Source organism: Halichoerus grypus, chromosome 7 (assembly GCF_964656455.1).
Source record: "Halichoerus grypus chromosome 7, mHalGry1.hap1.1, whole genome shotgun sequence".
In the NCBI taxonomy this organism is placed as follows: Eukaryota; Metazoa; Chordata; class Mammalia; order Carnivora; family Phocidae; genus Halichoerus; species Halichoerus grypus.
The window spans coordinates 12,095,051-12,122,173 of NC_135718.1; the positions used below are offsets into that span (position 1 = coordinate 12,095,051).

General features: G+C 45.0%; 2 protein-coding genes and 1 pseudogene across 7 annotated transcripts in view; 2 read left to right on the plus strand and 1 right to left on the minus strand.

Annotated features, from left to right (window-relative positions):
- SFXN4 (sideroflexin 4) overlaps positions 1-5,166 on the plus strand; it is a 20,821-nt gene extending 15,655 nt beyond the window's left edge. For 3 of the 4 annotated variants that reach the window (XM_078077065.1, XM_078077066.1, XM_078077067.1), the window contains one exon: positions 4,752-5,166. In XM_078077065.1, the coding sequence (XP_077933191.1) occupies positions 4,752-5,088 (337 nt within the window). In that variant the 3' untranslated portion in view covers positions 5,089-5,166. The remainder of the gene's footprint in view (positions 1-4,751) is intronic. The other variant, XM_036123837.2, reaches the window with a different exon arrangement.
- On the minus strand, positions 4,673-27,123 carry DENND10 (DENN domain containing 10). 3 transcript variants are annotated; one of them, XR_013449589.1, is made up of 10 exons: positions 26,971-27,120; positions 24,533-24,729; positions 22,195-22,274; positions 19,027-19,175; positions 17,928-18,039; positions 17,028-17,128; positions 12,645-12,752; positions 11,139-11,233; positions 7,624-8,661; positions 4,673-5,010 (listed from the first exon to the last, which is right to left on the minus strand). XR_013449589.1 is itself a non-coding variant. In XM_036123836.2 (9 exons), the coding sequence occupies exons 1-9, from the start codon at positions 27,023-27,025 to the stop codon at positions 8,485-8,487; spliced, it is 1,074 nt and encodes a 357-aa protein (XP_035979729.2). In that variant the 5' UTR covers positions 27,026-27,120; the 3' UTR covers positions 7,268-8,484. The 3 variants fall into 3 exon arrangements, 2 of the variants coding, with proteins under 2 accessions (XP_035979729.2, XP_077933194.1); XM_036123836.2 differs by lacking the exon at positions 4,673-5,010 and having other exon boundaries at positions 7,268-8,661; XM_078077068.1 differs by lacking the exons at positions 4,673-5,010; positions 22,195-22,274 and having other exon boundaries at positions 7,268-8,661; positions 24,533-24,749; positions 26,971-27,123.
- On the plus strand, positions 13,484-14,247 carry LOC118555619 (ATP synthase F(0) complex subunit C2, mitochondrial pseudogene; annotated as a pseudogene).

Consider the following 27,123-nt stretch of genomic DNA (forward strand, 5'->3'; position numbering starts at 1 on the left):
GTGATGGACATGTTTGATCTGTGTGCTCACACGGCAGCCACTAGCCACGTAAGGCTGTTGAGCACCTGCCGTGTGGCTGACTTGACCGAGGAACTGAATTTTTATTTTAAGCTGTGTACTCACAGCAGCTAATGATTACTGTGTTAGTGCTGTTGTATCGCCGGGGATATATTCTAATTTATGATGAGTCAGACGACCTAGATTCGAATTCCCACCTCCTCCATGACCTTGGTCAATCTGCTTCAATTCTCTGAGATTCAGTTTCCGTATCTGTTAAAGAGAACTGAGGATAGTAGTATCTCTGCAAAGGGTTGTCGCTGCTGTTGAGGACATTGCTAATGTAATAGGTATTATTGAGTTCTGGCATTTTTTAGGTGGAAATTTTAAATGCTTGTTTCTGCCACTGAAGTTAAAAATCAGTGATGTCTTGGGGCACCTGGGTGGCTCAGTTGTTAAGCGCCTGCCTTCGGCTCGGGTCATGGTCCCAGGGTCCTGGGATCGAGCCCTGCATCGGGCTCCCTGCTCGGCAGGAAGCCTGCTTCTCCCTCTCCCACTCCCCCTGCTTGTGCTCCCTCTCTCACTGTGTGTCTCTCTCTCTCTCTGTCAAATCAATAAAATCTTAAAAAAAAAAAAAAATCAGTGATGTCTTCAAAAGTATTTAAATTTCTGGAATGAACTTGTTCCAAACCGAACTTATCTAATTTTAGGTTCACAGCATCATTAATTCGGGCAACTCTGCTAGCACATAACAGAGAAACTTTAAGTTCTCTTAAATGGTTGCTGTACTCACTCTGAGGGTGCTGAGGGGCGGGATGGGGTGGGCAGCTTCTCAGTAAAATAAAATGTTAGAAAAAAAAATTTTTTTTTAAGATTTTATTTATTTATTTGACAGAGAGAGACACAGCGAGAGAGGGAATACAAGCAGGGGGAGTGGGAGGGGGAGAAGCAAGCTTCCTGCCGAGCAGGGAGCCCGATGCGGGGCTCGATCCCAGGACCCCAGGGTCATGACCCGAGCCGAAGGCAGACGCTTAACGACTGAGCCACCCAGGCGCCCCAAAATGTTAGAAAATATTTTTAACCGTCCCAGGCCCACCTCTTAGGACATGGTTTGTCACAGTAAGATTACGGTAACAGTGAACCCTTTTGCGAATACTTATTTTGGATTGCCTTGGTACTCGGGAGTGGAGCAGGTGGCTGATCTGCAGGTTAGGTCATTGAGAAAAGTCTTTAAATCTTGGGGGAATTCCTGCTGCCCTGCTTCCTTGATCTGGCTTCCCCCCGGGCTCTTGGATTCAGTCCACACACTTACAGAGGGCCTCCCCTGGCAGACCGGAAGCGAGGTGCTGGGGTCAGCCATGAGTAAACAGGGTCTTGCCCTTGAGTAGCTCTGAGAAAGCAATGGCATGTGGCCACCACGGGCTTTGATTTGGGGACCTAGGGGGAGGAGGAACCACAGAGCCCAGGAATCCTGACCTGGCTGAGGGTGGGGGTGGTGTGCTTTAATAAGTCCAAAGGAAGGGGCGCCTGGGTGGCTCAGTTGGTTAAGCGACTGCCTTCGGCTCAGGTCATGATCCTGGAGTCCCGGGATCGAGTCCCACATCGGGCTCCCTGCTCAGCAGGGAGTCTGCTTCTCCCTCTGACCCTCCCCCTCTCATGCTCTCTCTCTCTCTCAAATAAATAAATAAAATCTTTAAAAAAAAAAAAAAAAGAAGTCCAAAGGAAGAATCTTTTGCAGAGCTCCCTTTGCTGGCATGGGGGAGTCAGAATCTAGAATCAACGAGTTTGTTGTTAGGTAATTGGGTCTCTTTCTGGTTTGTCTTGTACATGTCATCATGGACCGTGGGATTCACTTTTGCGATGTTAGGAGTAACTTGGTTCCTTACTCTGTGATAGCATTTTGGTCCTTGGCTCGTGGCTGCTTTCTGTGGCACGAGGTCACCCTTCTTATGGAAAGGCGAGATCCAGGACAGCCTGCCAGTGGCCAGAGCAACCCTCTCCGCTTTACCGCCGCCACTCTCACCAGCCTCCTCGAGTCAGGCGGCCACTAGACTTAAAGTGACAGGGCTGAATGCATGGGTTTGGGTCGTGAGGGAGAGACCCCCGCACACAGGTAGCCGCAGACACAGTGGGATCGCGGGGGACACAGACACGCACCGGGGCGGTGTGGGCATGGCAGAGGCAGCGTCGACAGTCGGGGGCTGGGGGCAGTGGCAGGGCAGGCTAACAAGTGTAAGTTCTGTTTATCCAGCGCCTTCTGTGTCCTGGGGGCTCCGCCAAGCAGGCTCTCGTCTTCAAGACGACGTTTCATTTTCCCATTTTACAGATGAGGAGCCAGGGGCCCGGGAGATGAGATTCCCCTGTGGGGCGTGCGGCTACGGAGTGGCGGGGCCAGCTGGTGAAGGACCCCACAGGCCCCCCACGGTGATAGAGCTTTATATGGAGACGATGAAGGAGAGGTTTCGAGGGGGGAGTGGCTTCTTCAGGTTGTATTTCAGAAATACCACCCTTTGGATGCCAGGCTGTCGGTGGGGCCAGTCCTGGAGGCTGGGAGGACAGATGGGGGGCTGCAGAAGTTTTCTGGCTGGAGGTGATGGGGGATTTGGAGTAAGTCCACGCTAGTCGGTTAGAGAGACAGAGTTGAATTGGACAAGTTAGAACCTGTGAGCATTCAGACTGGGGGGGGAAGTGAAGAGAAAGGGACCGGGGGGGCACCCGTATGTGTGGTTTAGGTTCAGTGCCAGTAGCCGGGGGGAGGGAAGAAAGCAGCACTTGCTGCTTCTGACGTTCAAGCAGGGAAGGATCTCGGTTCTGTCTGGAGATCTGGCACAGCCTTCGGCAGCAGATGCCTTTAAGTGGTCAGACATAGAGGGGTCACGTTTGAAGAGTCTAACAGCTTGCTGCAAAAATTCTCCCCTTTTAAAAGGGATTTAATTGGGAGGCGCCTGGGTGGCTCAGTCGGTTAAGCTTCTGACTTGTGAGATCAAGCCCAGCGCTGGGCATGGAGCCTGCTTAAGATTCTTTCCCTCTGCCCCCCACCTCCCGCTCACGCGCTCTTTCTCAAATAAATGAATGGATGGATGGATGGATTCATTCGGTCCTGGGCCCCTGCAGACCTCCTCTGCTTCTGCTTGTTACCAGTTCTGGGGTGTCAGCTGATGCTGGTCCCCACGATACCTCGTAGCTGGTATGTTTAGCCCCGTACCTTTAATTGCTTGCATCGTTGCCTCACAGGCTCCCATTTGACGTGAGAGACTCCATCTTGCTCTCTACAGTGAGGTAGCCAGCCCAGTAAGGAAGCTGTGTCATGGAGTCCCCAGGGGTCTAATTCCTTCCAGCTCAGCAGGCCACCATCCCTAGGGTTGGGCCCCATCCTCAAGGTGCAAGATGGCACCTTCCTCATTCCACTTGGCCAGGTGGCACTTCTACTTCTGGTGCATTGGCCAGAGTTTAGTCATGTGCTCAAAGCCTTACTGCAAGGGAAGCTGGGGAATGAGGTCTTTTTCTGGACCTACTTAAAATTCTGAGGCCATAGGAGAGAGCAGGTGGGGCAGATGCTACGGGTTTTTGCAGAAAGGGTCATGCGTCACATATGGAAATAATGCTTACCTGCTAGAAAGTAAACATGACTGAAAGGCCGTGGGGAAATTAGGGAAAGAAGAGAATTGCCAGCTGATCCAGGAAGGCTGCATGGAAGTGGAAAGCTTTGGACATGGATGGATTTGAACAGACAGAGATCGGGGAGGGAAGAGGGCATTCCAAGTGGGGGTATAGGAGAGCTGAGGGGTCCAGTGTAGCTGGGCACATGTGGCTGAGTGTGACTGGCAGGATGCTTGGGGCCGGACGGCAGGACGTGCACGGCCAGGCCGAGGAAGCAGGCTGTACTCTGAAGGCAGCAGGTGGGTCCTGCAAGGCTTGAAGGGGCTCTCGGGCGGGAGTAGAGGCAGGAAATGGAGTCCATCTCGCCTCTCGAGCCTCTCCCCACCAACCCAAGTAAGTCTTAACATTTGCTGGACCTTGAAAATACCTTGTTGATCCAAGGTGGACCCAGAGGTGGCTGAATGGTGGTCCTGAGCCAGTGGGGGCCCTGCCTCCTTGTCTGGCCTAGGGTGGCCAGCTCTGCTTGTCGAGAAATCCCAAGGCCAACAGGCCCCTGCCCAAGATCAGGATATTCTTCTCAGACATACCACAGGCTGCAGCGACCTTCTGGTCTGGAAACTCAAGGACCTTAACAGGGAAGCGTGTCCCCCTGCAAAACTCCTCTTCCGCTAAGCCGCCCCTGCTGCCACTCTCAGCTAGTACTTCCGCCCCTTGCTAGGCTAGGAATGTGGCTGGGTATTAGGGCACTGTTGTTGATTTTGTTAGGTGTGATGACAGCAGAGCAGTTACATAACAAAGTCTTTATCTTTCGGAATTTCCCACTGAAGTATTTGTAGGGAAAATGGCAGATCTGAGAGTTGCCTTCAGATACTCCAGAAAATACCTCCAAGCTGGGTATGCTGGATGAAAGAAGACTGGCAGATTGTTAATAAACCGGAGTGATGAGTATATGAGGGTTCATTATATTCTTTCTGCATTTGTTTATATTTAAAATTCTCCATAACAGTGTTTCGGAAGTCATGTGTTGTGCTATCGACTGGACATCACTGAAAAAAGTGGGACTGGGAAACAGATGCTTTCTAAATTTTTTAAACTTTAAAGGCAAGGAAAGTTCTAAAACAAAAAAATATGAAGAGTTTGACTTTGTTTTTCAGATACAGTGCAGTGAACTTGAAAAGGAAATTCAGTCTGCAACAGAAGAAACCGAACTCTTCTATAACAGAGGGGTGTAAGGATGTGTTTTCGGTGAATTTGTTTGGTTCCTGCTTGAACACCTTGCTCTCTGCTCGAGGTGTCCGACCGGAGAACTCTGCAGCAGGTCCAGGTCTGGCACCCGACGTGTCTGCGCCCACAGGTTGCCTTACAGTGACACAGGCCACGGCCCTTTCAAGGCTGCTGCCTGGGCTTTCGAGCCTGGATGGAAGAAGAGAAGAGAAAGGAGAGGCCGTTCTGTCTGACCCACCCCCATGGGGCTGCAGAAAGAACGGCTGATAGAAGAGTCCATTTTCTATGTGTTCATCAGCCTCTGAAGGACACTGTGAAATGACTAATAAACTTACCAAAAGTTGAGTGTTCGAAAAAATCAAGAAGGGTCCACCATGCCCAGGGCCCGGGCATTCCATTGATGGCCCATCTCAAGGTAACAGGAACCTCTGGTGAGCGCTGAAGGCCTCTGAGCCCCAGAGCCACCCTATCTCCCTCCTCAGCTTCCTCCCGTTTTGGACTGCTTAACATCTCTGCGCTCAGCCACCCACCTCCTCTCTCTCCTCACTGGCCCATGACCCTGCCTCCTTCACGGTGAAAACCAAAACAACTGGCCAGCAACAGAACCTCCTGGCACCAAATCTGCGGGCCTCTTGACCCCCACCCCCACCCCCGCCCAGCCTTCCCGCCTCCTTGCAAGGCCAGCTGTGCCCTCAGCTCTGGGCCCCTCCGGCCGGATTCCCTCAGGGCCTGGTTCTGCAGCTGCCGGGCCTCCTCCCTCCTTCGCAATCACATTTGAACTACGTGACTCACCAGCCTTATTAAACAAGCAAACATCCTTCGAGAGCCAAACTTGGTCAAAGACTGTCTCCCCTCACCGTTTCCACCCCGCCTTCCACTCTGCTAAAACTGCCCTCCTCCAGCCCCACCGCCACTCTGCTGGGTGCTCAGACCCAGCCCTGGGCTTGCTCCCCTGAGCCACAGGCCCTCGTCCTGCTGCACCGGGCGCTCCGCCATCCACAAAGCCACTTGAGACCATCTTTTCCTCCCAATCTCAGAAAATGGCACCGCCACGTAACATCACCCAAGAGCACTGGTGTCCCCCTTACTCCTCCCCTCCCGAGGCCTTTCACAGCTGACCCCAAGGTGTCGGGTCTCTAAGCCCCTTTCCCAAGCCTGCCCAGGGCAACAGCATCCCCTGCTGGTATTCCTCTCTCATCTCCTCTGGCTCCTCCAATCCATGCCCCAGCCTGCTCTGACAAACACCTGCATAAAAGCCTTAGCCAGCTTCCCAGTGCATCAGTTCAAGTCCAGATTCCCTGCCAGGCAAAAGCCTTAACCTCACTCATCTCTTGCCACTCCTTTTCCTCACTCTGGACCAATACCCCGTTCCTCATATGGACTATGGTCTTTCCTTCCTGGACCTTCATATCAGCTGTTCCCTGCCAGGCTAACTCTTGCTTATGCATCAGGTCTGACTTAGGCATCACTCCCTCCAGGAAGCCTTCCAGGATTCACAGTACTGAATTAGGTGCCCCTTCTGTGTGCTCCCATAGCACTCATACTGTGTCTAGCACTCGCCGCACCACAGCAGAAGAGCCTGCTTGTTGTCCCTGTGCCCCCGTAAACTGTGCCTCGAGAGCAGGAAGTCTGTCTGGGCATCAGGGAAGGCCAGGATACAACACCGTGCACGGCACGGCAGGACCCAAACGTTGGCGTACTGGAGGCTGTTTCCAACATACCCTGCCCCAAATCAAGGAATATATCTGTGGCTTTCAGGGTCCCACAGGTTATCTTCAAATTTGGTTAAAAGGGTTTCACAACAGCCTACAAGAACAAAAAATCAGTTTAAAAAAAAAAAATTCTACCAGGGCGCCTGGGTTAAGCGTCTGACTCTTGATCTCAGCTCAGGTCTTGATCTCAGGGTGGTGAGTTCAAGCCCCGTGTTGAGCTCCATGCTGGGCGTGGAGCCTACTTAAAAAAAAAAAAAAAAAAAGTTCTACCAGATGGCTCAGTATAGCCACAGGCGTACACTAAACAAAATTAAAGAACAACACTCATACAAAGGCCCCAGGTGGAGGCTTGGCCACTAACAGGTGACAGAGTAGAAATGCGAGAGCATCTTTTCAAAGAAGACACTGAAGTGCCAGCCCTGGGAAGTGGGGGAGGGAGAAGGGCAAGGGCAGGGAGAGCAGGGGGCGAGCCAGGGGTGGGAGAAGGGAGCCTGAACCCCTTGACTTTCAAACAGGTCTTGTAAGAACTCCCCAGTACATCTGCATTGACAAAAGGGTTTTATCTTTTGTTCGAAGTGGGGAGAATTACAGAAAGAGGGCACAATTCTTCAGCTGCCTAAAACTTACAGAGTATCAAAACATTTCCATTTTATTTCTGCATCATCTAATTTTAACAACATTGATCATTAGCTGATATAGCAATACAAAAAATGAGGGAGATAAAGATGTTCATATGCGTTTTCATAAAGTGCAGATTTAATTTTCAATTGTTTGCCTTAGAAACATCACCTCATTCCACATCCTCCCCTGCCCCCACCCAAGGAGGGAGGGAAAAAGGCTATTTTTTATTTTTACTCAACAAATGTCTAACACAAAGAATAAAAGATCTAATAAAGATTTTTTTACAAACATTTTTCTGGGTAGGTAAGATTTCTAAGGACAACAGTAGTGAGTGTAAAATAACCTTTCATAACTAATTTGAGTACATAGAATAAAATAACAAATACATAATTTAGACCTCCATGCTTATTTTGTGACTTTTAGGTCTCCAACTATGAAAAAGATACATAACCTGAACAAGAACAGTTACCTTCATATGTGGTCAAATTACTCTTACTGAAGTCTGAAGACACTCTCTGGTCTTGGCCTTGGCAATTACGGAAAGCTGCTGTCCCACTTACACATTTACATCCAAAATGGGCTTCTTATTTTACTCCACCATATAAGGACTGGCATCTTTTTCAAAAGAACATTGCCAGCAACAGGGTTAATGAAAGAGTCCTAGTGGCTTACGTTGGCCAGATGCTTACCTCTGCGACAGTATAAATATGGATTGTTAAAGTTGTCTACTCAAGTATAAAATTTATGCAAAATCCTCATAGGCAAAAATGTTCAAAGGCCAAGAAAAAAAAATTCTTTTCTTTTACAAGAAAGTGCAACTGCAGGATCTTTTCTGAATGATCTTCTAGACTGTTCTGCAGAAAACTTAGTTTGGCTCAGAAAGTAGAGTTCCTCATGAGGAATAAAAGTTCTTCCTAGAAGAATATAAAGCAAAATTTCAGGCAGCTTTCTGAAAATAAACTGTTAGTTGGTGGCTACGCAATGAGACAACTGGAACTTGTAATAATGAAGGCTTTTGGGTTTGCTGTGATTTGCACAAGAACTTGGCAGAGCTTTTTCTCTCTTACTCCGGGACGCCACGCCATTGCTAATGTTATTTATGGTGGTTACAGCACTGTGTCCAACACTGAGCGCAGGCAGGAAACCAATCAGGAGAAAAGAGGAAGGGTTTTCATATGTGTTTCAGGGCTTTTTCAGGTCAAATCGCAATACTTTCAATTAAATCGTTAAAAATATAACATTTTCTTTGTTATTTTCAGTATTTTACGTAGTTAGTGGATAATCATGGTGAGAGAGCTTCCTATCATTCATCAGTGATACATCGTCACAGTCAGATTTTCAGCATCTGCTCAGCTGCCGCTAGATGGTAAAGGAAGTTTTCTGTTGCTGGTGGAAATCGTCTTTGCTTTAGGGCCTCAAAATTGAGAACTAGCTTTTCTCCATCACCAGAAACTTCTGAAAATGGTTCCAGGTTGGTGAAGATTTCTCTCGTTTTTAGGGAAATATCCTTTAATGGAACAGGAAAATATGCCATTTGTTAGCATCAAAAATTATGAATCGTTGTTGCATTCGAAGAAAATTCTTCCTGCTATTTTTTAAGTTTATCAGACTATAAATTAGGAAAACTGAAACTTTTTTAAAACAACTTAGAAAAGCCAGTGTCCTGTTTTTGCCATTTTAGCCATTTTTAAGTGTATGATTCAGCAGCATTAAGTACATTCACAGAGTTTTATGACTACTATCCATTTCCAGAACTTTTTCATCCTCCTAAACTTTGTACCCATTAAACAGTAACTCCCCATCCCCGTCTCCAACCCCTGGTAACCACCATTCTACTTTTTGCCTTGATGAATTTGCTTATTCTAGGTACCTATATAAGTGAAATCACACAGTAATTGTCCTTTTGTGTCTGGCTTCTCTCACTTAGCACAATGTTTTCAAGGTTCGTCCGTGTTGTAGCACAAGTTAGAACTTCATTCCTTTTTAAGGCTGAATAATATCCTACTCTATGCACATTTTGTTTATCCATTCATCCACTGATGGACATTTGGGTTACTTTTTACCTTTTGGCTATTGTGAATAGTGCTGCTATGAACATGGGTGTAAATACTTGAGTCCCTATTTTCAATTCTCTCTCATATATATCCAGGAGAATTGCTGGATCTATGGTAATCCTGTGTTTAACTTTTTGAGGAACCCTGCTATTTTTAGAACAGATCTCCTCCCAAAGTCCTTTTCTGCCTGGGGTGAGTAACCCAGCACCTGTCACATGGGCTTTATTCCTCCTACCGACTGACAGCACTTTGCATGGCTGAGGAGTCACCAGAGCTGACACTAAATCATGTCTTTTTCTTGGTTTGCTGACATCATTCATTCATTCAAATATTTTCAAACCCCTACAATATGCCAGGCACTTTCTTCATACATTATACAGAGTCACCTATGTATCACTTTTAGTCCATGAAAAACACAGTAATTCAAAACTCATATTTACATAGTTAACCAACATTGTAAAGAGTCAATGTTTTGGGGCACCAGGGTGGCTGGTTAAGGGCCCGACTCTTAGTTTTGGCTCAGGTCATGATCTCATGGGTCCTGAGATCGAGCTCCACATCAGGCTCTCTGATCAGAGGGGAGTCTGCCCCTCCCCCCACTCACTCACACTCTCTCTCCCAAACAAATCTTAAAAAAAAAAAAAAAAGTCAATTTTTTACCCAAATGTTGACAGAGGGATGGACTGGCAATGACGATCCACACAGAAAGAAAGAGTCTCAGTGTTCAGGTCCTTAGGACAAGACCCACCCACTCTTCCTGGCCAGAGCTGGATGGGCCACCAGCACTGAACAGAAAGAACAGTGCTGCTGGTGGGTTCCCATCAAAGCCGTGGCTTCTCTCATCTGTTAGCTCACAGGCTCCCTTCTCAGAGAGCTGTCTGACTCCTTCTCTAACATTCTCTACCTTGACTTCTTGTTCTATCACAGCATTTATCATGGCTCACAATGATCTGGCATTTACACTATTTTCTATTCATCTACTCCACTAAATACAAGACATGAAGGCAGGGGACTTGCTCCCCACAGTACCCCTTGCCCAATGCCTGACAAATAGTGTTCAATAAATATCTTCCGGGTAAATGAATGAATAAATGGAGAAAAGAGCCAGGTCCAAACAGGTGAGTAGGGCATGCTTAGCAGAGGGGCCCCCCAGGTGGCACAAGTGCAGACAATGACCTCTGGCCCCCATGGGATGACACGAGGGTCTAGATGAGCCAGGGCCTGGGAGAGGCCGGGCTGGAAGTGTATCCCAGGAGAGGAGCAAAGAGCTGGGAACGGGCGCAATGCAAAAAGACAGCAGACAGGAGAGGAGACTGGGCAGGCTGCAGTGCAGAGGAGGGGCTTTATCACCACATAGGCTTAAATAAACTCTTTGACTATCCCAATCTGGCAAGGGGAGAGGGGCGGGTCCATATGGACACCGGGGTCAGCTTGACAGGTAAACCCCAGAGGCAAGTAGACCCCACAGGCAGCCAGCCCTGCGGGTTGTGATCCCAGAGGCTGCCCACTTTGGCAGGGATCTGATTATATGCTTACTGATGTTCTGAACACAATACATCAAAGCTAGATTAAGACACTCTCTCTAAATTCCCCTGCTCAGCAGCAACCTTCTCTTTACAATGCGTTCCTCCACAAAAATTCTGCTAGGAGCACAGAATGCACTGGCGGCCCAGAAAAGCATTCCAGACCACTGGGGGGTTACACTTCTCACTACAAACGCTGGCCTTCAGCACCAGCCCCCTGTATATATCTGTTCCCAGAGCCTGAGAACTCTTTGGCTATGGTGCCCCCCACCTGCTCATCTTCACCAGGGCCGTCCCACAGAGCCTCGTCTGAGCATCTGCCCCCCGGCCAGCCGTGCAGCCCTGCCACACCCCGCCCAGCTACACCGTTTCAGGACTCTCAGGAAGTCGGAGGACTGACGACTTACCTGTATAACTTGGCTGTCTGATTTCTCCGGATCTTCTGCAGACTGAACAATGAGCTGGCCAATTTCTTTGTGTAGTTTGCCCATTGTCATGGCCTCTGGTTAGATCAAGCACATGTTATGTGAATATTTACAAGTTTACATAATAAAAACCACGCTGTCTACTTGAAAAAGTAAACAACCACACAGAAGGAACTTTCAAAACAACCAACTGACAACCTCCCGCATTTCCATCTTATTACTGAGCCCAAGTAGGACGATGTGCTAGGAGGTGAGCATAATCACGATTTATACCTCATGTTCAAAATAAAAACATTTCTGTTGTCACTCCAAGGACCAAACTCCATTCGCATAATGCTGGCTGAGATGGGCCCACTTTATAGACTCGGAGAAACCCCAGGCAGCAGGGAGATGGCCACCCCTTCTGGTCCTAATGCTTTAGCAGTTTAAGTGGCCCGGGCCACCACTAGTTTCTTATCACTTTGGCTTTACAAAAGGCCATGACCTCCATTCCCCTGTGCTTACTGACACATCTTTCAAAAAGATTTTCCACACAGGAGTCATGTTCAGCCCTTGTGCGCTGCTCAACTTCTACACCTGTTTTGATCCTCTGTCCTTCGAGGGCGGGGGGGGGAGCATACTTCCTCTCTCTTAAGTGTGGACTGGACTTAATGACTTCCTTCTAACAAACAGACATGGAGGAACTGGCGTATGACTTCTGAGAGCGAGTCAGAAGGCACCGTGGTCTTTCTGTCTCTCGGACCACTCGCTCTTGGGGAAGCCAGCTGTTGGGTCATGAGAACACTCGAGCTGCTCTACGGAGAGGCCCACGTGGTGAGGCCTCCTGCTAAAGCCACGTGAGTTAACTCAGAAGTCGAGCCTCCAGAGGACTGCAGCACTGGCAGTTATCTTGACTGAATCCTCAGTCAAGGACCTCTCAGCTGACCTCAACTGACCTCTCAGCTAAGTCAGTCCTGAAACTGAGATAACCAATATTTGCTGTTTTAAATCACTAAGTTTAGAAGTGATCTGTTATGCAGCAAGAGATCCCTAATACAGCTTGTTTAAACAGAGACCTGGAGAAACAAGATAAAGAGGCTATCTTATTAACATACACTGTATGGCCTAAGCACCCCGAATGTATTACTACCATGGCGAGACCCATAAGAATAAACGTCGTGTTCTAGACACAGAAAAATCCCTACAGTTTCAGCACAGCATGCTAAGCAGGCCCTCGAATACCAGTTTTAGAGAATCAGCCTAAAAAACAGAACTGCTTAAGGTAGGCAGGGGGAATGGGGGAAACAGGTGAAGGAGATTCAGAGTACACTTATCTTGATGAGCAGTAACATATTGAACTGCTGAGTCACTATATTGTACACCTGAAACTAACATGATGCTGTATGTTAACTACACTGGAATTAAAATGTTTAAAAATTAATTATTTTTAAAAAGTACAACTGCTTGATGACATTTTGTATCAACAACAGAACAGAACAGAGAACGAACCTTTTGCAAGTGGAGCAATGGTAATCTCACTATCTGCCAGATTCACAAACACGTCATAGAGGTCTGATCTATTGCTCACCTCCAAATCCACAAATCCAGCGATGTAACCTGCATTACAAAGATGACCAACATTACTGGAGTAGGAACAAATCCTATTGTGAATGTATCAAAAGAGAATTGAATCTAGAAGCTCATCAGGGGCGCCTGGGTGGCTCAGTTGGTTAAGCGACTGCCTTTGGCTCAGGTCATGATCCTGGAGTCCCGGGATCGAGTCCCACATCGGGCTCCCTGCTCAGCGAGGAGTCTGCTTCTCCCTCTCCCGGTCCCCCCTCTTGTGCTCTCTCTCATTCTCTGTCTCAAATAAATAAATAAAATCTTAAAAAAAAAAAAAAAGCTCATCAGGTGCTTTTCTTCACTGTTTTATTCAGGGTACATCAGCTGTACCCTGGGCATTTCTATTTTTTTTTTTTTTAAGATTTTATTCATTTATTTAATTGAGAGAGAGAGAGAGAGAGAGACAGCGAGAGAGGGAACACAAGCAGGGGGAGTGGGAGAGGGAGAAGCAGGCTTCCCGCTGAGCAGGGAGCCCGATGTGGGGCTCGATCCCAGGACCCTGGGATCATGACCTGAGCCGAAGGCAGTCGTTTAATGAACTGAGCCACCCAGGTGCCCCGGCATTTCTTAAGACTTCACTATTGTCAGTTGCCTGAAGAAGCTCATACAACTCTAAATGACCCCAAACTAGATTTTAGTGTCAAGGAAGAAGGCATTTACTTTTCAGTCATTGCTATTCAGGTCAAGAATGATGCTGAGGCCGAGGCGGCAAGGGTTCTATGGACCAGTGGTCCCCGTTTAGGTCTTTGTCTCTAAGAAACCACAGCAAACACCCGGCTTTCTCAGGGACAGCATGCTGGGAGCAGCATCATCCTTCACCGGTTTCAAATCTGATACAATTAATGCTCAAGGACTCTCTGTCTTCTCTGCACTGGGAGCAGCTCTCCTGCCACAGCCCCTCAGCCCCTGAAAATGTCCGCCTGTGCCAAGTTTGTCTCCACCCCCTTCTTGGTCAGGGGCACCTCTCAGCTGTTGAGCCCATCACTGTCTGCAGTGGTGCTAAAACCACCAGAGACACCGACAGATGAGAGCCTCAGCGGCTTGGCAGCCCCACGTCCCCTGACCTCACTTCTTCCTAGCCGCAGCTTCCAAACCAGCGCCATTGCAAGGGACGTCGATATAGCAGCCAAGTTCATTGGGGCTGGGGCTGCCATGGTAGGGTGGCTGGCTCTGGGGCTGGAATTGGGACTGTGTTTGGGAGCCTCATCATTGGTTATGCCAGGAGTCCCTCTCTGAAGCAACAGCTCTTCTCCTACACCGTTCTGGACTTTGCCCTCTCAGAGGCCATGGGGCTCTTGTGCCTGATGGTGGCCTTTCTCATCCTCTTCCCCAGGTGAAGGAGCCGTCTCCACCTCCCATAGGTCTTTCTCCCGAGTCTCGTCTGCCCTGTGTGTTCCTTTTCCTATACCTCCCCAGGCAGCCTGGGGAAAGTGGTTGGCTCAGGGTGTGACAGAGGAAAGACAAATAAATACTGTATTAATAAAAAAAATTTTTTTTTTAAGAAATTAAAAAAAAAGGAAGAAGAAACAATAAGTGCTCAAGGAATCAGGGCAACTCAAGAATTAGCAGACCTTTGGAACTGATGCTAAAACAACAGCTACCAGATTTTTCAGATTTCACTCAGCAGTACAATTAAAAACAAAAAAAAATTTTTTCAGGACCAATTTATCAATGCTAAAGTTTTGCTTTACCAAAAGAAAACATTTAAAAAATAACAGCAACAGCAACAAAAATTTAACTGCAGGCCAGCCAGACACAGACTCACTCACATGAGAAAATATGATATTTGACAGAAATGATACGGATTACTGGAGAAAAGAGTACCCCACTCACTAAGTAGTCCTGGGCCAACTGGCTTTCCAACTGGGAAAAAAAATCCCAAACTCATTACAAAAAAACTAGTTCTAGGTACGTTAAAGACTTAAATGGGGAAGAAAAAACACTTTCTAAATTTTTACGAAATATGCTTCTACCCTTGGTATAAAGATTTTCTTACACAAAATATAAAAACTAAAGTCATAAAAAAAAAGTTTAATAAATTCCAGCACATTAAAATTAGGATTTCTAGAGTAAGGGGATGGGCAAAATGGGTGAATGAGATGAAGAGGTACAAACTTCCAGTTATAAAATAAGTAAGTCACAGGGATGAAAAGTACAGCATAGGGAATATAGTTAATAATACTGTAATAACTTAATAGGGTGACAGATGGTGAGTAAATTTATTATGGTGAATGTTTCATAATGGATATAATTGTCGAATTACTACTTTGTATACCTGAAACTAATAGCCACCCAAGCACCCCAGTTGGCCAACATTTTAAAGTTTGACAGTAACCAAGTGTTGTTGAGGACATGAAGCAATGGGACCTCTCCTACACTGGTAAGAGGGTAAATTGGTACAATTTCTGAGGAAAACATTTGCCATTGCCTTGCAGCTTGAGAATCTGCTTCCCTTACAACCCAGACATTCTACTTCCTGACGTATGACCTAGAGAAAGTCTTACATGTGTGCACCAAGAGACCCATAATAAGAATGCCTGTAGCAGGGACGCCTGGGTGGCTCAGTCGTTAAGCGTCTGCCTTCGGCTCAGGTCATGATCCCAGGGTCCTGGGATCGAGCCCCGCATCGGGCTCCCTGCTCGGCGGGGAGCCTGCTTCTCCCTCTCCCACTCCCCCTGCTTGTGTTTCCTCTCTCGCTGTGTCTCTCTCTCAAATAAATAAATAAAATCTTAAAAAAAAAAAAAAAAAAGAATGCCCGTAGCAGCACTGTTTTAAAAGTGAAAAATGAGAGGGGCGCCTGGGTGGCTCAGTCCACTGAGTGACTGACTCTTGATTTAGGCTCAGGTCATAATCTCAGGGTCCTGGGATTGAGCCCTGCATCGGGCTCCACACTCAGTGGGGAGTCTGCTTGAGATTCTCTCCCTCTGCCCCTCTCCACCCCCCACTTGCTCTCTCTCTCTCTCCCTCCCTCTCTCTCTCTGAAATAGATAAATAAATCTTATAAATAAATAAATAAGAATAAGGAAAAAAGTCCGAGTGAATAAACTATGGTATATCACTTAATGGGATCCTATACAGCAGCGAAAATGAACGAGACTACAAATAGCCACATGAAAATACAAAATCCTACAAAAATACTGTTAAGCAAAAATAAAATAAAAACCAAAACACAGGCCACAGAAGAATTCATATATCATGAATCCACATATATAAAGTTAGTTTAGTAAAACTAAACAATATATTATTTAGAGCTATGTGTTTCTATGTACGGGGCTAGAGGAAGGGAGTGAGGAATGAGATGGGAAGGTACATGAGATGCTTCAAAGTACAGACAGTATTCTACTTTTTCATCTCTGGTGTGTCTGTGAGTGTTCTTTTAATTTTTTTATAACCTGCATAAATATTGCATTTTGGTTTATATGTAAGAAATTTTTCATAATTGAAAAAGCAACAACAAAAGCCCCTATCATCTATCATTATCACTTTATGAAAGAATCTTTTAAGACCATAAAAGTATAAAGGGCATGATAACCTTAAAGAAACAAAAACAAAAGACTATGTCACCACAATATTAGAATTCCTACAGATATAAATAATACTGTTATTATTCTCAGAATCTTTTTTTTGTTTGTTTAAAGATTTTATTTATTTGACACAGAGAGAGCAAGAGAGAGAGACAGAGAGCAAACACAAGCAGGGGGCAGGGGGAACGGCAGGCAGGAGAGAAGCAGGCTCTCTGCTGAGCAAGGAGCCCAATGTGGGACTCGATCCCAGGACCCTGGGATCATGACCTGAGCCGAAGGCAGACGTTTAACCGACTGAGCCACCCAAGTGCCCTATTCTCAGAATCTTACCATTAAAAATTTTTATACAAGTACAATAACGTCATTAAAAAATAATTTTATTTTTCCTTTGAGAAAAAATATGCAAAGGCTCAAAATAAAGTCTAAGTCAAATCACTGACAGGGAAACTTTACAAATTAAAAATAAATCGTATTTTGGTGATGGTTGTACAACAAAGTGAAATGTACTTAGTGCCTCTGAATTACATACTTAAAGATGATTATGATGGTAAATTTTGTATTATGGATATTTTACTGCAATATTTTTAAAAATTAAAAATAATTCTTTTAAGGAAAAAGAATTGGTTGCATTTACCAAAGAAATAATAAATCATTATTCCCTTTAGGAATGCAAAAATACTCCCCCAAACCAACAACAACCCTGGATAAAGCCAAGGCTCTCGTCCCCTGAGATGCTGTCACCTACCTGGGCACATCTGCAGGGCTTCCAGCTCATCGGCATCCAGGTGCACATAGGAATGAAGTATGGTCCAGTCCTGTCGATGCCACACCAGGGCAGGCAGAGTCCTAGGGAATTAAGGCAAGAACTCAAATGGTTGCCAGCCCGCACCTGACTCAGCCCACCCTCCTTCCTCTTCTTCCCCAGGAGGAAACTGGCTATCAGAAACAGAGGGGAGAACGAAAGCTAAACGTGCCAAAACCTCCAGGCTTCAAGTTAAAGTAATGCAATGTTTTAGGGGCACCTGGGTAGCTCAGTCGGTTAAGCATCTGCCTTCTGCTCAGGTCATGATCCCAGGGTCCTGGGACTGAGTCCCGTAGTGGGCTCCACACTCAGTGTGGAGTCTGCTTGTCCCTCTTCCTCCCACCTGCGCATGTGTGCTCTCTTTCTCTCAAATAAATAAATCTTAAAAAAAAAAAAAAAGAAAAAGAAGAAAGAGTCTGTGGTAAAAGTGGAAAAAATGAATGAATTACTTAAAACAGGGGTCAGGAAACTGTGACCATGGATTGGCTGTTTGTGTTGTAACCAGAACACAGACGTGCTCATTCATTTACATATGCAGTTGGGTGGTTGGGACAGAAAACCTATGGCCTACAAGCCTAAAATATTTACTGTCTGGCAAGGAAACGGTTAAACTCCCTGCTCTAAAGTATTCATACTTCTAAATTTAAAGAAGAATCTGCCTAAATTCAGTGGCCTCGAACTACTAAATCTCACCTGACACATTAGACCAAAATGGCATTTCACCCACAGCCTAACACATTCTATTTATAGCAAATGTGCAACAGCACAGAGCACAAAGGAACACAGATTGAACCATAATGGCTGCCAACAAAGCCTCCACTTTTTAATGACCAGAGACAATACCTGGTGAACTCCTGGACAGCTTCTATTTTGGGGTGATAGACGACAATTCTTTTCTTTAGCATCAGCGCTGTGTGTAAGATAACAGTTTCCATTCCAAACTGAGATACAATATCTTAAAACACAAGAAATTAAAATATTACTGCATTAAATAATAACACTGTTATTGGAAAGGATTTTTTGTATTTACAGAGATTCTTTTCTATATACAGAATACAGAAATATTTTCAATACAGAGAACAAAGAAAAGAAGTACCTTATGCCCTTGATGGGCATAGAAATCCCTATCTGCTCCCTAGGACGGATGCTATAGCAGCCTCGACCTGCCCCCCAAGGGACTCTGTGCTGGATGCAGAGATGAAGCCACAAGAAAGTAGAATAAATGATAGGAAGGGAACCAGCATCTTTCTGTCATGAAAAATCCTTATGTTCTAAAAAAAAGTTCACCGACACCCTCCCCCACCCCACACACATACACACGTCATGACTTAGGTCCTTTTGAGATAGCCAGACAAACCTAACGCTCCAACAGGGATGCTTCGAAACGGTATAGAACAGTAGGATCAAGAGCAAACACAGCACTGTGGGAGGGCAAGAATGACAGCTAGCATGACCCTCCGAGCTCCCCTCTCCTCCCTTTTAAGGACCTTGAAGTCTGTGGCTCGGCCCTGTACTGCCATTTGGGATGTTACAGCTAGGAGAGAAAGGTGGGGAGTTAAGAACGCTGGGTCAGGGGCTGGAGCTCTCCACATCGAAGAAGTAACTACTAAAATGTAAGGAAAGAAAAACTATGGAAGTCAGTGGAGACTCAAGCCGTGAGATTCAGCTTACCTGTGAAAGAACATTTCTATATTAACTGTCAGAATCCTATGGAAAGGACCACCAAAAAACCTGCTTTCCTAAATAGAATTCTAATCAAATAAGGCAATGTAGAAGTTGAATTACCCTCCTGTTTAACAAATAAATATTACATAGATGAAAGTATACAGGAAGATGGAATATCAGTCTAATGAGGATCGCTCTGGGCTTGGGGAATATACTGTTATTGGGATGGAACTATCTGGGATGGGTTTTTGTTCTGTGCCTTTTTTTTTTTTTTTACCTTTGATGGAGCCTGCAAGATAGGCCTTTCGGGCATCAAAATCCTTACTAAGGAAAGAGCCATTTTCTTCACTCTGGCATATCCCCTTTGTGAGAACTGCAATGTAACTCTCCATCATTTTAACTGGGCTCCCATGTTTCAGGTACATTCTGCAAGAAAAGACAAAAAGCAACCATGCTTTTATTCAGCATGAACCACACGGAGCAATGCAAACCAAGGCTACGTATGGGTCCTTACTACAAAGTCTAAGTCAACTTGCTAATACACTTCTGAATGCCTGAATCTTTTCATGATATAACTACTTCTAGAATTTAATTTGAAAATGTATCAAAAAAATAACCACTCGAGAGATCTTCAACAATTCCCGGAAGGTGGCTTTCTCCTTACATCTGGGGAAGTCTGCTATCGTCCACTCAGGCAGGAGAATGAGCTGTGGACTCTCTGAGGCCCCATTATTCTTAAAAATATGGCATACTTATCTCTCTATATCTTATGTTCACAAATAGTTTCTAGTTGAAACAACTCTATCTTATTGCTGGGACTTCCTTTGACAAGGAAGGAGTTTTGCGTTGTTCACAAAGAAAGCACTAATTATAGAACCTATATTTATTATCAGAGTTACCAGAGGTAGCTATATTTAGGTAATTAAGAAACCAAACTCTTTTAAGTTTCTGGTGATAAATGCACTCTAGATATATTCATCATCAAGTTCCAGAAAATGCTGACAGGAAACTGGCTGCATTTATAGCTCATATGTGAAATCAGTCCCTAAAATCAGTTCCCCTAAAATCTCTTCCTGTGAATAACTAAATCTAAATTGTGCCTGAGAAGCAGGACTGGGCCTACTTGGGTCTTTTAGTAGCTAAAGGGATAGAAAACTGGAAAGAAAATAAAATCATGGTTTAAAACAGATCAAACTGAAAATCATATTTATTGTACATTGTGAAGGAAAGCAAGTGTTTTAACTACTAACCAAATTTTGTCAATCATTGTGTTTTTTGAGAAATTGAGAAAAAAAAGGTAGAGAACAATGAATATGGTAAACTATCATATACATATAAGATTATCAAACCCATGAACTCATACACACGTTTCTATATGGAGAAAATGTCTCCATTTGGAGGTTGGGAATAGGGGAAAGAAGGGACTTAGTTTTCATTGTATACCTTTCTGTATTGTTTGTAATTTTTTACTATGTGCTTACATTACAACCACCAAACAAACAACACACCATTAAAACTGTAAAATAGATAATCATATGCAGTAATGGAGAAGAGAAACATAGGAAGAGTAATAGGGTAAGACTACTTTTTCCATGACAACCTGGGCCATGAAATACTGAACAGAGGGAGGAATTCCCCCAAAATCATTCTGTAGGAAAACCACAAAGTGCAACTGAGGGGAACTTATTCAGATGGGCCGGCCGCAGGCTGTCACACCGGGCACGGACAACTGACTCCGTGTGCAGGCAACCCGGGTTCTCTGCCACGGCCACCAGCTGGAGGGACGAGAAGATGAAGGGGGTCATGGCAAATGACCTGGACCCCACACAGGGAACGAACCCCTTCATGTGGGCTTCCCACGGCCACTGTGAGCAGCAAACTGTAGAAGGCATGCTGCCCGCTCCTCTCCCCAGAGATGGAAAGGAGCCCCTCCATGGTAACCTCAGCATCACTGAAAAGTGTTGGTCTATGTGCCTGTGCACACAGACACGTTAGTGAGGTAAGTGTGTGCATGTGTGCGTGCAGGAGTGTGTGGGTATGAACACAGGCGAGGGCAAGTGCAGTAAGGGGTGGGGGGCAGAGGAGGTGGCTGCCAATAGCTTTGAGTCCTCATTTCACCTACCAAACTGTGACAGGAGAAGCGTCCAGAATGCAATAATGCCACGGCGCTGCAGAAGGTGAGGAACCCCTCGGGCTTCCTCTTGGGCAGGAAGTGGGGTCTAAAGCAACCTTACAGTCTGGGCCCCAGGATATTTCCCAGTGAATTCATTGGGTAACCTAACCTTGACCCAATCCAATGAAATGAGAGTCCAGTGTTTGTTCAAAAACAACTTTGCAGTGTTTTTAGCTCATGGCTTCTAGACGGTGTCTCTTCTTAATGATAATAATCTCCTTTTGTGTCAGTGCGACAGTAGCAGACAACTGTTTGTGTCCCACAGTACACTATATACCTGGAACTTATGAGAGCAAGAAGCCTCTCTTATCATAGCTGGCTGCAAAACCAGTAAAACTGCATTTTGTCAAAATATAAACCTACCTGAAACCCTTAAGTAATGAGAAAGTAGACTTCCGCTATAGATATGTATATATGAATGTTCACACACAAAAATGGCAAAAAAAAAAAAAAAGCAACCATTTATCAGGCTTATAGTGAGAAAAACAAAAACAACCCCCTTTACCCCCCACCCCAAAACTACTTATTGGGCATAAGCCTGAGGGCTGAGGTTGTAATAAGTAACATTAGAATTACAAGTCTATCTAGTGACAACAATATTAAAAAAAAACAAAACCTCTCAAAGCCCTGATTAAGGAAAAACCAATGTCCCTAACATATAAGAAAGATTTCATTAACTCTACTGCTTATACTTACCAAGGCAAGAAAGCAGATTGGTATATTTTACATAATTTTTTTCAATAGCTGGAATGAAACTAAAGTTTACCCGAATCACAATTAACCAATTCATCAGATTCTCAGCTTCTCAGCATTCCAGCTAAGAAATATTTTCCTGTGCTTTAGCATAATTCAAAATGCCTGTTAATTTTCCCCAAAATGACTCCCACACACAGACTTTGACACCTATGAACCAGCTTATCACTTCACCAGCACTTTTAACTTATCCATCCTGCTAAGGAAAGTTCTAAATTGGAAGTGAGTAGAAGCAGCAGACCAAAAGTGGCAAGTGACTCAAAATCCCCAGGAACTGCAATAGTTGTGTAAACTGCTTTTTCTCCTCCCTTCCACCATTTTCCCAAATAAGAGGAGAAGTGTCATCAAAGCAGAAGAGAAAGTTCCTCTTTACAAAACAGTTTCTGGAGGGCAAGTAAAGATTAAGGTGGGGAGGCAGAGGGCTGAAATTTGCTTCCTTGGCGTAGAAATCTGCTATGTAACTATTGAATAAGATCTTCATTTTTGTATGATAGCATTTAATACAGTTTTCATACAGACCTACACAATATCCTAGTGAAGGCGGCATATTTCTCTGGGTTAAAATCTTTGGCGGTCAGAACAATAGAAAAATGAGTCACCTGTCCAAAAGAAACAAAAAAGTATACTTTTTAAAGACACTTTCATAGATTTAATTTTTATTACTATATTCTAGCAAACCTCTGTACAAGACAGACCGGCATTAAAAGGAAAAGATCAAAATGTAACCAAGTTTTCACTTGCTTTTTTATACTTTTATGCTTATATACACATGCATATAAATGACATATAGTTACATATACATAAATATTTAACTTCCTAGATAAGAATGTAATACTTTCAGAGTTAAAATTTTTTCAAAAACACAAATATATTTCAAGTATCAAAAATGTGAGTTTTCATTTAAAGTCCCCTAACCTCATCAAAGCAGAATTAGAAATGCTATTAGACCTACCAATTTATCAGCTATTAATTAATGAAACAGAAGGATAGAAAACAAAAATACATACAGTAAAAATCACACAGTTCCTTGGGGTGCCTGGGTGGCTTAGTTGGTTAAGCGTCTGCCTTTGGCTCAGGTCATGATCCCAGGGTCCTGGGATTGAGTCCTGCATTAGGCTCCTTGCTCAGCAGGAGCCTGTTTCTCCCTCTGCCTCTGCCCCTCCCCCTTCTCGTGCTCTCTCTCTCCTCTCAAAGAAATAAAATCTTAAAGAAAAAAAAATCACACAGTTCCTGAAATAGTCAATTCTCTGTAGAGTGCCATATAGTCTAAAGGACTATTACAAGAAGTTTATCTATATGCCTCTATTATTATAAATATAAATTTCTGCTAATCATATACCTATTATTTCCATTAATGGGACAAAATTCAGAACATTATAAAAAGCAAAGCATTTAAGAAATTTATGAATTTAAGAAAATTATTCATTATAAGTAATATGATTTTTAGAAAGCATATTTTGAAGTGTAAGAACTATCTCTACATCTTGCTATTTTTCAAATCTGAAAAACAGATTTGAAATCAATGTTGCTATTGTTTGGCAGACTATAGGCAAAACAGATAAATCGACTTGAGGATACATTAAGACCTCTCAGCAAGAACTTAATGAACATAAACCAAAGCTTTTTTTTTTTTTTAAGATTTTATTTATTTATTTGACAGAGAGAGACACAGCAAGAGAGGGAACACAAGCAGGGGGAGTGGGAGAGGGAGAAGCAGGCTTCCCGCGGAGCAGGGAGCCCCATGCGGGGCTCGATCCCAGGATCCCGGGATCACGACCTGAGCCCAAGGCAGACGCTCAACAACTGAGCCGCCCAGGCGCCCCTAAACCAAAGCTTTTATAACACAATGAAAACTATCTTTTTTGCAATTTACATTTTCTAGTTATGAATCTGTTTCATCTTAAACCTCTAGAAGTTCTTTATTTTTTTAAAGATTTTATTTATTTATTTTGAGAGAGAGAGAATGCGCATGTGGGGGGGGTGCTGCGGCAGAGGGAGAGAAGCAGACTCCCTGCTGAGCGTGGAGCCTGCCCTGGGGCTCGATCTCAGGACCCTGAGATCATGACCTGAGCCAAAATCAAGAATCAGACACTTAACCGACTAAGCCACCCAGGCACCCGAAACCTCTAGCAGTTTTAAATAGCTGCCTTCCTGTTATTTTAAATGTAATTCCTTACATTTAAACTGGTATCTTGGACATGCTTCATATAGTCTGGTTATTGGTTATAAAAGTAGCCCTGGAAGGTAAAGGAAGTTCCCACCTAGGAACACGCCAGGAGTTTAGCCACTTTCTAATATTTCTTTTCTTTGAAAAAAACGTGCTGGTTGCTTGGGATTAGGAAAGCCCACAATGACCACATACTGGTTTTCAACATGTCACATTGATAATGTTCGTATCAAATGACACACACAAAAAGCTTACCGAATACATGAGTTTCCTTAATTCTCCTTTCTATTCTTAATATATCCTTACCATCCACAAATGAAACAAGTTTTCTTAATTATGCCAAGGATAATTTTATCCTTTAAAATAGTTTTTAATTATACAAAAATGCTTCTTTCCACTTTTATTAATCAGAGTCATGACTTTCAAAGTTCTTCCACATTTCTACTCCAAAAGAGTATAACCTGGAAAGGGCTTCACTACCCCAACCACAGGGTCAGTCACATAATATACACCAACAAAAGTTTATAGAATAAATGAGAGTGAAACCTGAAAGGGAACATTCCCAATGAAAATCATGTTTAGTATTTTTCAAAAGCGTATGTGAATGATAATGTCAAAAGCTAAGAGTGACTGGAATAATGTAACATCATGTTAATTATTTTTGGTTGTTTGACCTTTATGCAGTCATACCTTTATCAAAACTGAAGAATCTGGAACTTCGATTGTTGTGATATAAAACCATGTTCTTCTGTACTGACCAAAGACGAAGGGATGGAGAAGTTTGCTCTCATCTGTAAGGCAGCATTTTCTCAGCAGTAAATTCCTTAAAGTAGCTGTCGTGGAAGGATAACACCATACCCACAGAACTTCTCCATTTGTGTCCTTTTCTACGGTGGAAAGATGGTCACTGTGAGAATGTCAAACAGCAGCAAGGAAGTGAATTGATTGGTTACTCAGAAGCATTTAGTGGAATCAGTTTTAACATCCCATTTTACAAAGCATCCCGGAGCACATGTGACCCCAAATGCCCACCTACCTCTACTGGTCAAATTATCTAGCTCTCCTGATCTTGAGTTTTAGGCCACCTGAGTAAAAAGCTTTTATAACAAATCATGAATGAATATTTAGCCTTACAGCTTTGGTAGAGGTTTTCCCCTTTACCCTTCCCCTCCCACACAAATTCTCATAAACTCATCATTATATTTTTATCTATTGAGAAGGATCTTTAATAAATACATAGGAAGCGTTTGTTAAAAACAAAACTGGGGATGAAGAAAATGGTGAAACGTTACTGCTTGTGCAAATTCTGTATTTAAAATAGTAATAATAATAATAATGGTTATGCCATCGTGTATGTAGTGTCATCATCAAAGTGAACACCTCAATAATGTAGCCAAACTTCAGAAAAACAGTTATTGCACATATAGCAGGAAGGATGCAGATTTTGATCTACTCTATAGATTTTAAAAAACAATTTTATTATGAAAAATACCAAGCATTTAGAAAAGAGAATTTTAAAAAATGAATTCCCCCATCTCCATCATTCAGCGCCAGCAACTACAGACACCTGGCTCCTACTCGTTTCATAAGGGGGACAGAGAGCTCTCCCCCACCATTATTATTTTTTTAAAAGATTTTATTTATTTATTTGAGAGAGAGAGCGACCATATGAGAGGGGGGAGGGTCAGAGGGAGAAGCAGACCCCCTGCTGAGCAGGGAGCCCGATGTGGGACTCGATCCTGGGACTCCCGGATCATGACCCCAGCCGAAGGCAGTCGCCCAACCAACTGAGCCACCCAGGCGCTCCCTCCCCCACCATTATATTGAAGCAAATCCCTTTTAAATCCGTGTCCACATGAAAAATACAAAACCTGCTGAATTTAAAATGATTATAAGTCATCTTCGTCTTTGCTGTTACCAGATAAAGTCAGCATTTAACCCAACCTCATTCAGAAGTGCCTTCAAGTAGGACTAAGATGCCTGAAATAATTAGGTTTTGTTTTAAAATCACACCAGAAATAAATACAGGAAGCCATTCCCAGATAAATGCACTCCTTTGAGACACTGAAAATATAGACAGTTTTGCTAAACGCAAGCAATGTTCTTCTACATTAGAGGAACAGAATGTTTAGGTGTTTGAGAAAATCTCAATAGAGTATTATTTCAAAGGACAATGGCACGCAGGGAACCGACAGTCATTCAAGCAACCGGGTGCTCGCTGCAGCCTATGGGATGAATGGTTCCTTGAAACACCCAACCCTGAAACACTGCACACGGCTCAGGCACACCCAAAGATCCCAACGTACTTCCTCAACCACTATTTCCTCAAAACTAACCGGGACCCCACCATATGAGATTATGTGGACACTCCGGCTACAAGCATGAGCTTTATCTTATGATGCAGGATTCCTCCACTGGTACGAGTTGCGGCTCCGCGGCTAGACTGCAAGGGTCCCAAACCTGGCTCCACCACTTCCTAGCGTGCGTCCGGCACAAATGACACCCTGGGCTTCCATCTGCTTCTCCAAAATGTGGCCATCAAACATTACCTACACCCCCCGGAGCCGTGGTAGAAGTCTAACGGGAGGTAATTCGTGCATCATGCTCAGTACTCGGGCTGGCACAGTTAGCCACCGAGACTCGAACCGCTCAACCACATAATCCGGGCCAGCCCGGTGCAGGGCAGGCAGTCACGCGTGGCTCCCCGAAGCTCCGAGGTCGGCCCCGCAGCCTCCCAGCTGCGCGGCCCTCGACCGGCTCTCCGCCCAGCCCCCCCCCGCCTGTGCAGCGGCCCCCTTGCAGCCGCCGGAGCTCGGTCACCCTCGATGTCCGGGCTCGTTTGCAGCACCGGGCGTCCGGGAGGAGGCCCGGGGTCCCTCCGCCCCGCTGCCCGGCCCGAGCGGGTCCCACGCGAGACCGCAGACGGACGGGCCCAGGGCGACTGACCGAGTCCCCGCGCCGAGGAGGCCGGGCCCCGCAGCCCCCGGCCCAGGCCCAACAGAGGGGACCGCGACCTCCTCACCGCGGGCGGCGCCGGAGGCCGCGGGAGCAGAGACCACCCCAGCCCAGGCGGAGGCGGAGGCGGAACTGGGGCGCGGGCCTGCGGGGCAGGGAGCCTTCGTCCTCACCGATCAGGCCGACTCCGAGCATCAGCTGAGTGTCCACCGCCTCAGCGGCAGCCATTTTCCACCGCCGCCGCCGCCGCAGCAACAGCAGCTCACCGCTCCCAGCAACCCGCTCGCAGGCCCGCCTCTCCTCCGCGGCAACGCTCACCCTCCGGC

Coding starts and splice junctions, on each gene's coding strand:
- DENND10 (XM_036123836.2), bottom strand. CDS start 27,025: ATGGCTGCCGCTGAGGCGGTGGACACTCAGCTGATGCTCGGAGTCGGC. Junction 22,275..24,532: donor ATTCTTCAGTTTTGATAAAG/GTATGACTGCAT, acceptor TCTTTTGGACAG/GTGACTCATTTTTCTATTGT. Junction 8,662..11,138: donor CAGACAGCCAAGTTATACAG/GTAAGTCGTCAG, acceptor GTTCCATTAAAG/GATATTTCCCTAAAAACGAG.